We start from the raw sequence: 14,708 nt of genomic DNA on the forward strand, positions 1-14,708 counted from the left end.
TGCACTGATGAAGGATGGGTGATGATGCCAAACACACTGCTACTGAACCAGAACACCAAAGTGATCAACTTTATGCTGGAAAATGAGACAGAATTCAATAACCTACTGCACTCCTATTTCTTCAACTAAGAAGTTACTAATTCAGCTCAGTTTTTAACTGCGAATAGTTGCCCGTTCTTAAGGAAGGCATCGCACCGTAGTTCGTGCAAGAACTGAAGACTGTTACAGCAGCTGCTAGAGAAAACATTCAGTATGAATGTTTTAAGTATGAACTTAAAAGCAGCTCTTCGCACAGAAGAATGGGAGAGTTCTCAAGCATGTGCTGGTTACACTTTTTATGGAGGGGACCTAATCTCTAAAAACCTGTGCACTTGTACTTGCTGAAGTTTTTGCTGCAAAGCCCTTTTGATCTAATTAGTTGAAGCCTGACTTGCCTTTTTAACATGATGCATTTCAAAACAGCGCAGTGTAAGTTTATTGCATGGTGCACACCATGTTCTATAGTCAACATGCTTGCTGAAAACACATGTGCTTCTGGAAAGTTGCCAATCCATTTTTCCTGAACAGCATCAATTTGCTAGCAGCCCCTCACCATGGTACCAACCTCTGTGGCATCACTGAGAACAAAGAAGCCAACTAAAAGCTGTTCCCCATTCCCATCTGCAGTTTTTGTAGCCAAAGTCATCAGACAAACCTTGACAAAAGGATGATCAAGAAGCTGGCTGGCCGTCCACCTCATCTTTGGGTCACTTTCCAGGCAGTGGCAAAGGAAGTCTTTCCCTTCTGGGCTCACTTTGTCAGGAATAGGAGGTTTATGACCCATTCCCACTTTATACATGATCTGGAAGTTGTGCTCATATTCATGCCAAGGCCTCTGCAATAGGTGACAGCATTGCTAAGTGCAAGCATTAGTGAGTAACTTGCTACCCACTAGAACATGTATTTCTGTGCTCCAGGAAATGAAAAACCATCCCAGTCCTTGCAGACATGAGTGTGACAAACTGCTGAGACCGGAATTTGCAGAAAAAATGCTGAGAACAGTTTGCTTTTCATCAATACATGAAACATCCCTACCTTGCCCGTGACCATCTCTATGACAACACAGCCCAGGCTCCAGATGTCTGCTGCACGTCCATGCCCTTCTCCTTTAGCTCTAGTGATTACTTCCGGGGCCATGTATGCTTTGAAACAACATATATGATGCCATCAGTTCATACAGCAGAAGGAACCATATACATCAAGTGACTGACTGGGTAAACGAAAAGCTTTTTTAAATACCCAGTGAATTACTACTCAGGTTTTCTTGCTAAGTTTTGCCATTTGCTGGTTTCTTGGTTTTTGACATGTTTTCAGCACAACTGTCTTTCAGTTTGAAAAGTGATATTGAAAACGCTGTTACAGTACATGCTTTCAGTGACTGCCATTTTCTGAAAATCTATTAAGCAGCTGTTTGGTGAAGAGTACTGTTTCAGTAAGGCTGCAGAGAAAAATACAACCCCAGAAAACACATGCTCCAGCATCTCTATAGTTACAAATACCATTTTAACTCTCACATTATATCATTCACTTATTGTTTTGGCTTCTGGATGTAAAGCACAAAACTAGCTAAGGTAAAATCAAGTTTCCCTGAAACACATGGTTTTATTCCAGACTTCTGGCGGAGGTATCTTCCTTTATGCTAACTAGACAAGTACGTGCCTAGCACAAGCTTCCTCACCTGCAGTCCCCAAGGTACTGTTCACTTCTCCAGGCATTGTCTGGGTATTGTTCTTCAGCTTCACTGAGCAGCCAAAGTCTCCTAGTTTAATCAGTCCAGATGAGGTAAGAAAGATGTTGGCTCCTAGGAAACACAATGAAACGCAGACACACTTGTTTAAACCAGAGCTGAATTTGAGGGCTTCTCAATATAGTCTTGGAGGTTGCAGTGGATAACAGCTGACTTCACATTTAGATCTTTACCTGTGAATTAACTGTGGAATATTACAGCATTAAAAATGTAACATGTTCTGGTGGGTTTGTGCTAATATGAATTGTACTGGAAGTTGACAAGTGTTCAAACAAAAAACAAAACAAAACAAAAAAAAAAAAAAACCAGTATGGCAGGCAAACTAAACAGCTTTCCATACAAGCTCGTTACAAGAAATGCCTTCTTGAGGAATTCCAGTGCTTCTCCTTGTGAGCACTGAACTCAGAAGAAACTGCTTCCTGGCAGAGGCCATTGCTGCATCCCTCCCACTAGTACCTCTTCAGTTCTTCTGAGTCAAGATAGATGATATCATATTTATCAATAAAAATAGTGTGGCCAGCAGGACAAAGGAAGGGATCATCCTCCTGTATTGGGCTCTGGTGAGGCTGCACCTCAAGTTCTGTGTGCAGCTCTGGGCCCCTCACTACAAGAAGGACATTGAGGTGCTGGAGCACATCCAGAGAAGGGCACCAGAGTCGGTGAAGGGTGTGGAGCACAAGTCCTGTGAGGAGTGGCTGAGGCAGCTGGGGGTGTTTAGCCTGGAGAAAAGGAGGCTCAAGGGAGACATTGCTCTCTACAACTGCCTGAAAGGAGGCGGTAACCAGGTGGGGGTCTGCCTCTTCTACCAGGCAACCAGGGACAGACAAGAGCAAATGGCCTCAAGCTGCACTAGGGGAGGTTCAGGTCGGACATCAGGAGGAATTTCTTCACTGAAAGAGTGGTCAGGCATTGAAACAGGCTGCCCAGGGAGGTGGTGGAGTCACTGTCCCTGGAAGTGTTCAAATACAATTGGGCATGGCAATGCCATGGTTTGGTTGTCTGACATAGTGGTGGTTTGTCCAAGGTTGGACTCAATCTTGGAGGTCTTTTCCAACCTTAATGACCCTATGGTCACAGTTGACTTGCAAAACAGAGTTTAGAGCATTTTATTACTTACACTACCAAGTGCCTGCTCCTATTGCACTTTACTTCCAGAGTAATTTTTGGAGTAGGACTACCATTAAAATAACTTGCTATACTGGCAGCTTACACTGGAACAAACTTCCCTAGCATAGTTAAAAATCTCCAAGGGGAATCTGCAAGTGGCTTCAAGTCAGTTGTTCGACAGAACAATACAAAATAAACCAAGTGGTTTTGACAACCTGTGGTTTTCTTTCATTCAACATCCTGCCAAAATATTCATTTTGACAGCAAGAGAAAACAGGTAGAGCAGAAGGAGCTCCTTATGTTAGGCCACATTCTGGACTCGTCAAGTATCACAATGAAAGTACAAATAGGCTACAAGTATCACCTGGCAGAAATAGAACTTCAGCTGTGGTGTTTCTTGAGCAAAGATAGATAGTATGCACAAAACAAACTGCTCACCTACTCTAGGAGTAGGCAGATGTTGTTCACTACACATAAGCCTCTTCCCATGTCACACAAAAGATTAATTCAAAAATGGCTCATCTCAATAGAACCTTCCAAAGTTTTTCACTTTTGTTCCACTTTGAGCAGTGCAGAAATTCTTGGCTGCTGCTCCTTTGTGTTAGTCTTAGTTAATAGTCTTTTCCCATTCACTTGGTTGGGCATCCCCAAGATATTCATAAAGAATACAAAGAATCCTCAAAAAGCTCAAGTCAAAAAAAGGCAGTGCAGGTCAATGATGCCAAAACCCTGCCCACTTCTCTAAGGACTCTGACTATTCTGACAATAGCTGGTAACTATTTAGTCCAAGAGGTGTTACATAGAACTGCAACTGATGAGTGTGCAAAATCATTAACAGAAGTAAATTCCAACCTTTAGTTACTGTAGATTTTTACAAGTCCTAAAAGAATTAACATTCAGGGAATACAACTCATCTCCACATTGTGTGCAATGGTTTTCCACTTCTGGCATTCAAATGCTTGGACATCCTCCAGAATTCTTTCACTGGATTCTGCTGTTTGCCGTCAGTGGGACCTATGTTCAGAGTCACTGTGCAATCACAGGTGTGTGTAATGGAGTTGGGTAGACCATCCCTCAGCTCCTTGAATGAAGGATCCAGAAAGACACAAAGCAGTACAAGAAGGCTGCTTGATGGAACACTAAGTATGGACAATGCATTAGGAGAGTGACAGCTTCTTCTTCCTTTGAACTGTCAACTGCTTTTCCAATGTTTTCAAGCAGTTGCTTGTCAGATAGAAAGTAGGTACACTTAGCCTAAAAAAAGAGTTTAGGAAAAACAGTCCTCACTAGCAAACAGCTTTTCAAGGATGTTCTGGAAACTTTTGCTTCCATTCCTCAAGAAAGCAACATGAAAATTTCACAGAAGGCTACAAAGTGTTTCCAGCTACTACAGTGAATGGAGCCTGGCAGTGCTGAAGTGCAACAATCTCTCTTCTGACAGAATTTAGGCTACCAGAATAGTTTAGTTTAATACAGTTCAAAATCTTCTTCCAAGGCCTTGCAAACTAGACTTTATCCCTTTTAATAAAAACTAATGACAATTTAGCCTAAGTATTGCCATGTAAGCTCTTGTGAGCCTTTTTTCCTGAAAGCACTTAGAACTGTCAAATGGAATAAAGCACTGAATCAAAGTTTCAGCAAGAAGCCAGAGACAGCACATGAAGTGTTGCAGACACTTACTGTCAGCTTCCACTGATGTGGTATCACTGGAGCTTGTTTTGTAAACTGCTTGTTCAAAAACCAAGAGCAGAGTGCAGGAGAAGTCTGTAAAAGCAGTAACTGAAACCTGCATAGATCCAGCAGGACCCATGTAAGAAGAGCAGATAAGAGGACAGTACTTTGAAGATGCCTGATGCTTTTGTAACACAAAAGTCCTACACATCCACATGGTAAACAGGCAAAATAAAACCAAAGACCATGAGTAAAATGGCAGAAAGAGACCGCCCCCATCTTTTCCTTCTCTCCCCTTACACATGCACTGTCTGAAGCACCATCACTGGACGCGCTTGGCAAAGGCAGGAGGTTGCCCAGTTGTGCACAGCCCTCCTCTGCTGTTACAGCACAGGTCCTCCTGGGCACACTTTGAAGAGACAGTGCCAAAAGCCACATTCCTGCTAGAGCAGCCCAAACCTAAAGCATTTAAACTCAAGTTTCATGCCCTGTACCGCTGCCAAATCAGCCCCATAGTAAGAGCAGTGAAAACTGCACCAGCATAATACTCCAAAGGTTTTGGTGGAAATCCTGTGAGTACATGGAGCAGTACAAAAAGCCCCACTAAACGTGGTGCTGTAATTTCAGAAAAAGAGGCAGCTCAGACATTCCACAGCCAGTGCTTAAGCAGTGCAGCAGCGAAATTAATTCAAGAAACAAGCAGTCCAAATGCTACCCTTGGATGAGAAAATCAGCTTCCGCATGCTCTTTTTTCTCAGTCTCTTAGAGAGCATGACACATGCCCACAGTCTCCTGTTGCAGTTTTCCAGCTCTTGCTAAATGACATTCCTTCCTTTGTGCTCATCAGGAAGACAGGATAGCAGAAGTTTTGAGCTAACAAGAAGATTACAAGAAGACAATAATACAGTAGCAGTTTGATGAAGACTTTTTTGTATAGGGCATCTCATTCAAGGTTTCTGATTTACAAAAGCTGCAGATATAATCCTTTCATTTTCTGTATTCATCCAAGCGCTCTTCAAGAACATACCCTTCTCTCCTGAAGAGAATCTACCAGGCATGGCCTCATTAATTCCTCTCAATTCTGCACTTATGGGATCACACCTTAAGTGCTGTGTCTTGTTTTTAGGCTCTCCAGCACAAGAGTGACAATGACACACTGGAGCAAACCCAGGACAGTGGTGTCAAGATGTTCAGAGGGCTGGTGCACCCAACATACAAGGAAAGGCTGCAAAGACGGGTTTGCTGAGCTTGAAGAAGGGATGCTTGGGGGAGCGTGTGTGCAGGGGATTTACTGCTGTTTTCAGCTGTGTAACGGGAGGAGAGCAACACTGCAGAAACAGACTTTTCCCTCAAAGGCACACTGTGAAATGGTCATGCAGCAATGGCCACAACAGCAACCTTTGCAGATTCCATGCAGCTATCAGGAAAAAGCTTTTCACAATGGGAATAGGTCAGTCATTGGAACAGGGCATCCCCATCCCTGGAGATACACATATATGTCACCTCAACAATGTCCTGAGCAATCTGATCTGATCTGTCATTGGATCTGATACTAAGGCTGGCTCTGTTTAGGACAGAGGGCTCAGAGATGTCCACAGGTTCCCTCCAGCATTAAACATTCCCTCATCCTGCATCACTGACCAGAACAACTTCCTTACAAAAAGTGAAATAATTCTAACCAAGGAAATGGGGCTTAGCCACAGGAATTAAAATTCAATACCTAGAACACAGATTAAAAGAGTATCACAAGAGACTATCTCCTGCTACAGACCAGCATCACCTACTTTTCAAAATGATGCAGACTAAGCAAAAGCAGTGCAGCCAAATGTAATAACCAGCTGACATAACCCTTCATCTGCCGTCACCACCACAGGCTGAAAAATGTTTTTGGCAGCTGTATCTTGCTTTGTCTTTTACCCACACAGAGCTGGATGCCATAATAGCATCTGAAAGACAACAGTGGCACAAGAGGACACTACTAATCAAAAGTCTATTTTTGAGCACAAGGTACTTGCAGACACCAAGTACAGGTGTATTGCAGGATACAGATAAACAATCATTATAAGAATTGCTTATCTGCTGCTAAAGAAATAGATCGACAGTGATGTTAAACAAACTGGCTATGAGAGATCTCGTGTGATCTGACAGCGAGATTTTCATAGGAAAGTGTTTTAACAGTCTGAATGTCATTCTTCCCTATCAGAAAAATAAGAGTACCAGTCTACCCAAGAGATAAAATTAAAATTAGAGTGTTCTTTACTGCTGTTAGCATGAAAACTTGGGGATGCAACGTTAGCATAAAAGAAGTCAATGAGCAAAAGACTTCCAATGCATCAAGTAACCTTTATCAAAATACCCTCTGTGGTCTGTCTTTATATTCTGCCATGGAGTTTCAGGAAGGTCTATACACAGATGTGCCTGCAGTGACTCACTGTTACTCTCAAGAAACACTCCAACATTTGACGTAAGGAACCTGTTGCGATAGAAATGCTCTCAGGTAACACAACATTACAGTTCTGTTAAACAGCTTTTCTCGCTCCATGCATTTCCCTGAAGAGCAGAAGACCTATTTGGAAACATATCCAGATATCAGCAATGACATTGAGCAGCACAAAAGAAATCCCTGCCAGCCAGCCTTGGATTTTGATCACAACGAGCTTCCAGGAGACCATAATCCAGCTAAGCAGAACCTGGACAAGGAATGATCAAGAAAAGGGCAAGGAGGGAACTGTGAAAAGCACAAAGGGAAATCCACAACTGGAGAGAAACCTTTGGTGAGGAAGGAGAACCAGAAAAGGTAAGATTGCTGGGGAATGGGAGTGAGGGAAAGTGTTTTCTAGGAAAAAAAAAAAAGCCAAAACTGACTCAAGAGTGGCCTACCTGGGTGGAAGGCCTCTGGATCGTAGATAGTTCTTTTCCCAAATGAGAAGCACGAGGCCAAAGGACCAAGAGCAACTGGGAACCTCCTACACTGCTGCGGTGATTCAAAACCCTGTGAGCAAGAGGGACATAGAAACCCAGCATCGTTGGGTTGCACTGCCTTGTCACAAAATGAGCATTCACAGGGCATATTGTGTGCATTGCTTCTCCTACCTTCACCTAAGTTTCCTGCCATCGGTGAGCCAAATATGCCAGACTAACAAAACCAAGATAACCAGACATGGAGGATGTTGTTGGAAGGCGCAGAAAAAGAAAAATGAACCTGAAATGAGGACTGACACTGGGTATCTTAAATGCCAAGCCCAACCCCCCTTTGGTTACTGTACTTTCAGTCTGCTAATTACATATGCAAATGCTGACAGCCAGGCACGAGAAGATAAATGTACAGAAAAAAAAAACACTAGGTAAAGGGATATCCTAAAATCACTTAAGTTCTTTTAACAACAGTTTTGTTACTAAGTTTAATCAGCCATTCATCTGAAATTCCAAACTCTTTGGGAAAATGGAATCACAAGGAAAAGTTCTGATGCACGACTCTAGCACTGTACACTGCCTGTCAGCTCCAGAAAACACCACTTATTTGCACAGACAAGAAGGAAAACAGCATTACATAACTCAGTACATTAGTGCTAAAAAATGCAAGGACTAACAACTGAGTTTAGATAAATCCCCAATAATCTTAACAACCTCTAAGAAAACTATATAAATCATGGGCAAAATTTATGAGTTTGAAATGACAATTGTGAATGTTTTTTACAATCTACACATAAAAGAAAAAGCATGAAACTACCCAATAGCTTGTAAACTGAAAACTTAACAGAAGGCTTTATACAAATAATGGCTGCATAGATAATGCACACTAAATATGCAAATACATGCCCCCATCCTTCCCCCTGCTCACATCTACCACACTGAAACAACATTACCTTTTTGGTTAACATTACCTTTAATGTCTCTATGAACAATACCATGTTCATGAAGTACATTGATAGCAATCGTGATCTGCTTTGAGTACAGCCTAATGACATGCTCCTGAAGGCCCAGTTTTGATACCTCCTCCAGAGTGCCCTCATCACAGTATTCCATGAAGATGTACATTTCCTCCTGTTTTGGGAAACAAACCAGATTTCATTGGGTTTTTATCTTTTAAACACTGAATTAAGATATACTTTTCCCTACATCCTTCATTGTTCATGAAATAAATAACAAAAGTATCTTGTAATGTCTTAATGAAAGTATCACTTACCATGAAGTATCTAATATTCTATTGCACAGCTATGGAAACTCTGCTACACACCCATCTGCATCATTAGTACATAACTGATACTATTCGGTGGTATAAAAATACAGTGCTTTGGCATCAAGCAAATGACACTTTGGAAACCTTGCAGGCGTATTACACAGAAATTGATAGAGATTCTTTCCTTATTTAGAGAAGGGGGAAAACAGGGCACGAAATTATGTTTTGGGCTTATTTTTTTATCCCTTCTCTCTGTCTCAGTTCCTGCAGTATCATGTGTTAACTGCTTGAAATGGGCAAGTTTTTTGTTCTTTGCTGTGGCTTGAACAAGCATGCCAACTCGAACTCACTTTAAGGAAAAAATTAGGTTTGTGCTCCCACTCTGTCTCCAAGAGCAGCTGATTTCAAACAGACTGAATTAATATAAAAAGATGGCAAAGACACCAAAGAGACTTAGAATCTAGTCCAAGAAACCAATGACCCAGTGGCATAGACACCCAGATTTGTGTCTCAAATAGAGAACTGCAGAAAGCAGCCTATGTCCCCTTCTAAACCAGCAATGGGTCACGAAAACCACTTCTTCCATATTGAGCAAACCAGTTAAATCCAAGCAGCACTTTCCAGCAAGACATGAGGACTTGAGACTCACAAGTGGGAAGAGCATGTGGAAAGCAGAGAGTAGTAAGAAGTTGAGTATCCCAGCACACAACTCTGGAATCCAACTCCATAGAAAAATACATTTCATTAGTTCTGCTGCTCAAGCAAGAAAACTTGCTTTTTCCTTTTGAAGAGATGCTAGCCAAATTCCAATACTTGTCTGGAATCAAGATTTAAATACCAGCAGAAGATTTTTCCAGGAATCAGCATGATACAATACAGGTACAACCTTTGCTAACAGGGACAGGTTTTAGCCTGTCTAGTCTTTATCTACATACAGAAATTACCATACCATATATGATATAACTTGCTTTTAGACCAGTTCAACAGAGTAGCAGCATAGAATAGTTCCAGCATTACTCACTCTATTCACTTATTTTAAGCCTCCTCTGTTTATGTATCAGTTCCAAAAAGTCTCTCCTAACTATGTTTCAGAGACCTCAATATCCAGAGGAAAAAAGACACACTGCTATTCACAGAGATAACCCGAGAAGATTAACTAGAATGTTTTCATGTAAAAACCTCCAATAATGCAAAGCTTCTTAAAATTTTCACTCTGCCTTATAAGAAAAGGCCCAATAATTTATGTTTTCTTACCCTGTGGAGCTCCACACCAAAATAACGAACCAGATTAGGGTGTTTGATGCCTTCAAAAATCTTCAGTTCATCAGCTGTTTCTTTGATGGTTTTGTGATCATTAGGTTGAAATCTTATCTGCAAGAAAGATTTGCCATTATTTTGCTGCTATTTCAAATTAATAAGGAACAAAAAAAGCAAACAACCCATCCTAAACTCAAATGCAACAAAAAGCTGCTGTTGTTGTTGTTGTTAAATAGCGTATCACAGAAAGTCCCAAATTACCCCTCTCCATCACCAAACTGAAACAAATAAAGCACACTAAGCTATTTCTGGAACAATACCTACAACTATGATGATTTAGAAACTTTAGAAGAGCAAAATTATGTTACTTAAATGTGTCAATACACTCATGTACACATATATAGCACTTCTGTGCTTGCCTTCTAGCTTAAGTGTGGTATACAGACACAATACAAGAGAATCTGAAAGCAACATCAGAGAGAACTATCATTCAACAAAGATTTTCTGCCAGGTACTTCATCACCAGAGTCTAAGTGATCTCTTTGAGGAGTTTATTCAATGAGAACAAGGCAGCTGCAAAGATGTGGCATGAAACAAATACAAACAAAAGTTTTGATGAAAGAAACAGGTTTTCATTACTTCTACAATATGCTGAGATTGACTGTTCAATGACGAAAAACATCAGGTATTCTGAAAAACTGATTTAAAGCTTCTAACCATGCAAGATGAATAGCAAGTTATGTCCTGCACTTCATTAACTGAGTGCAGGACAACTGCTAAAGAAATAAATTCACATGTATTGCCTTCAGTTGCTAGGATGTTATGATTGTTATGTTCTGTGTAACAATTCCAGGATACAGTTTGTACTCAAGCAGTGGTATAATTAAATATATGAAGATTACAAAAAGATGACAAATGATATTCAAGTATTTTACATATTCCCTAATGCATGGGTGCAATACTGTGTATTTGTAGTAAAGCTTGTCCACTATAATCTGAAGTCATTTTAATGACACTGTGGTTGAGGTAATACAACCACAGTGTCATTGGTGCAAGGGCAGGAGAATGCAGTATCCTTAACCAGTTAAAAAAAATATCAATAAATCTATCTTCCCCCAAGTTATTCTTAAAGAAATCCAGAAAAGTCTTTTATTTGGAAGTTGCAAAGAGTTTTCATTCAAGCCTAGTGAAACAAACATCTCTCAAACAAGATCTATTAATGAGCTGACTTCAGCTTCTGCTAAAGAGCACACACACACTAATCTGTAAACAGCACCTGCACCTAGAAAGCAGCTCTGAATTACAGAAACAGAGTGCAGCTGATGGGGAGAGGTGGAAATGTAATTTCATCAGGAGAAAAGAAACATAACAGCAAAAAAATCTCAAGTGTTCGTATTAGTCAGTGACTGAGTATGGTACAAGAAGTTAAGCACAAGCCCAGTCTTGCTTTTCTACACCTTGGACATACATAACCTACACCTCTACACATACATAATGTGTGTGTGTGTGTGTGGGTGTGTGTGTGTGTGTAAGACTTGGTTCAAATTGTAACTGCTGCAACATCCAATGGCTGTCACAGTAAGTGCTGTGAACACTTAATGCTTGCAGTTGTCTAAAGATGTGGAAATGCATTAAAACTAAACAATAATTTAAAAGAAAAACAAGCACGAGGTGTTGTAGGGGAAACAGATCTCTACACCTACACAGCTTTACTTACTTCTATCCTGAAAACTAGATTTTCTGTACCCACCAAGTTAGTCAGTTTTGTGACTCAACTTAGCTCACACTACGGGAGAAGCTGAAAAACATCTGATGTCACAATTCCTATCTTTTGCTCTAAAGAATGAAGAAAAAAGTAATAAAATGTGAGAGGAAACAGTGAAAAGTAAAATATAAATTTGTGTACAGTCTTCACTAATCTCTCAAAATTATTTAAAATCTCTTAATGGAAGTTCACACATATTAAGCATTCATTTAAATTCACAACCATCCTATGAGATCAGTAAAAAAACCATCCATTTTACAAACATTGAAATTGAAAGTTATAAACTGAAAAGCAACTTGAGGAAACAGTGCTAACAGCAGCTGTGGCTACATGAAGAAACAATTTGTCTTCCTATCCTTTCCCCGTTAGCTAACAGCAGTGTGCAGAAACCCTCAATGCCTCCTACGTCACCCACATTTGGCTTAGGAAAAAAACAAGGGCAGCAGTGATTCTTGTATTCACAGTACTCACTTCCTTCATAGCCATCAGCTCTCCAGTGTCAACACTGATACAGGTATACACCTTCCCATACTGGCCTTCACCTGCGAAGTTAAGGTAAGGAAAATTCAGTACATTGCCTCCAACAAGCAACAGGTACATCAACTGCAATGAGGGAACATCACTGCTTTTTACCTTCCTTTTAATTTACAACTCCAAGTAGCTTTTAACTGTAACAATACTACATTCATAGCCCTGAATTCAAGCTGAATGAAACTAAAAACTTTAATTGGCTGACCTGAAAGAAAATTTCTCAAGAACAAGTATTTTCCCCCAAAATCCCAAACCAGAGAGTAAAATATGGTAATATGGGGGAAGCAATAATATTGGTGAATTAAATCCCAGAGTTCCAACTAATTTCCATTCATATTTCTGGTTCTTCCAAATGTAGAACTTTTATAGGGTTAAACACAAGGAGGTAACACAAGATCATACCTAAGTAATAGTCCTAACCAAGTCCTTCTCCTTGTTTCCTGTTATTTGACCAATGAAAACATCAGTGACCTTCTACATTAAGAAAATCCTAGCCATAACAGTATTTTATATTTTAACATTTTGATTTCAGTAAAGTGACAATACCTATGCAGAGACAAGATTTTTAAACAGTCTTTGATTTCCTTCAAAAATATGAAGTTTGGTATTTTAGCTAGATAAATGAAAGTATAAAGAACATACCAATTTTGTTTCCTCTCTGCCACTTGAAAGTCACTTTTCTCAAACCTACGTGCATGACATTATCGTAAGATTTCGGTGTGTCACAAACTTGGCCAATGATGTTCTTCCTTCTCATCTCTCTGTATCTCCTTTCTTCAAACAACTGAACAGACCTTTGAACAGCTTCCATTGGGGCTTGCTTGGAAGCAGTGTCTAAAAAGAGTGATGAACAATTTCCTTGATTGAGAAATATTCACCACTGTATTGTGTTATCTTTTGATATCACATGAAGTAACCAGAGTTAAAAGAAAACTATTTTGTGAGTCTAATTAAGATGTAGGAAAAGAATAAGACATTTTAACAATCACATATGAAACTATCATTACGAATCACATACGAAACTACGGTAAAATGAGAACAGTGATACTTTCCTAATCATCTCTTACTTGATTCAAGGAAATCACATTTATGAAATGAAGCACACTTGTCTGCATTTGACCTGTAACTAACCTCTGAGAGCGGAAATATATTAGGGTCATAAAAGCACTAAGGAAAGAAGGACAGGTAAGGTTTTGTCTTCAGAAATATGAGAGGTTTCTTGAAAGAGCCCTGGCATCTGTTATTTCAAAGATTTAGATGTATCAGAAATTCCAGCTCTCAAGTCTTATCATGAAACAGCACCCTAGTGAGTGAGACCAAAGATCTCAGGGCAGTGTTAGTTCATCCCCTCCTAGTAAAGCACAAAAATTATACATCTGTCACTGCTGACATCAGTAGCCTAACCTGTTCCTGGCAGTCTCCAAAGGATGGAGATGATACTCCCAAACTATATATTCTACTCCCCTACCCACAGTTAATACTAGTTCTGCTATACCAAATACACCTTGCCGTAGTTTTAAATCCAAATCTTTGTCTTATTCATAGTGGACAGTAAAACCAGTTCCCATTACAGCAATCTTCTAGAAATTTTCAAGTTTTCCTTCATTCTTCTTTTTCAGTTTAAACAAACTGAAATTCATTCAGTATTTATGTTCTGACTTCTAGATTTCAGAATAAGAATTTGTAATTCTTCCTGTGTTCTGTGTAACACACATAAGTAGGCCAGTTTCCAATGTGACAGAAATGTTTTTTCTCATGTTTCATGAGGTTCTACTCTCACATTTATGTTTGCCACAATATATGCAAACAAGCTTCATGTATTGATCCATACAGTATAGGAGTGTCTGAAGTGATCAAATTACTTTCAGTTTCATGAGAATCAGTAGTAAGACAGAGAGGAAGGAGCCCCACAATAGCCTTAAATTTAGGAGACAGTGTGGGATCACACACTATTAGACACCTAAAATCGGAAAATCCCACACTGGGGAGAGCTATTAGAAAGTGAGGAAGTGCTTCCTACTGTCACAATTGGGCACTGAATAGGGATAGCAAACTTCTGCAATTTCTATATAGTAATAAATGAACTCAGTTTTCTAGAACACTGAAAAGAATTAAGTTTTATAAAATTTAATTACTCCTACCTCAAAAAGTACACCTCGTGATTCTGTTAGCAATATCCGATAGCTGCAATCAGGGTTTTATTTTTTCTCTTTCCTGTGTATAAAGCTGTGAAAACCTCTTCACAATCCACAATAAAATCAAACCTTTCAGTACAGCACTAGTCTAACAGACATTACATTACAGTGACTCCTAAACACCTACCTTTGGTCTGGTTGATCAACGTTCTGAGCTCCCAACTCCGGCGGGATGAACCACTGGAATCTCCTTTTGGATACAATGGCTCTAGAGAA

General features: G+C 39.9%; 1 protein-coding gene across 7 annotated transcripts in view; it reads right to left on the reverse strand.

The window, feature by feature from the left end:
* The window catches only part of MAP3K4 (mitogen-activated protein kinase kinase kinase 4), a 62,987-nt gene that overhangs the window by 771 nt on the left and 47,508 nt on the right, over positions 1-14,708 (reverse strand). For 5 of the 7 annotated variants that reach the window (XM_053938006.1, XM_053938005.1, XM_053938003.1 and 2 more), the window contains 8 exons: positions 14,620-14,700; positions 12,940-13,131; positions 12,238-12,308; positions 9,999-10,115; positions 8,449-8,608; positions 1,718-1,840; positions 1,075-1,181; positions 695-874 (listed from right to left, as the gene is read on the reverse strand). In XM_053938006.1, coding sequence (XP_053793981.1) covers positions 695-874; positions 1,075-1,181; positions 1,718-1,840; positions 8,449-8,608; positions 9,999-10,115; positions 12,238-12,308; positions 12,940-13,131; positions 14,620-14,700 — 1,031 coding nt within the window. Of the gene's footprint in view, positions 1-694; positions 875-1,074; positions 1,182-1,717; positions 1,841-7,463; positions 7,557-7,657; positions 7,701-8,448; positions 8,609-9,998; positions 10,116-12,237; positions 12,309-12,939; positions 13,132-14,619; positions 14,701-14,708 lie in introns of those variants that run through there. The other 2 variants (XM_053938007.1, XM_053938008.1) reach the window with 2 other exon arrangements.

This window comes from Vidua chalybeata, chromosome 3 (assembly GCF_026979565.1).
Source record: "Vidua chalybeata isolate OUT-0048 chromosome 3, bVidCha1 merged haplotype, whole genome shotgun sequence".
Taxonomy (NCBI): Eukaryota; Metazoa; Chordata; class Aves; order Passeriformes; family Viduidae; genus Vidua; species Vidua chalybeata.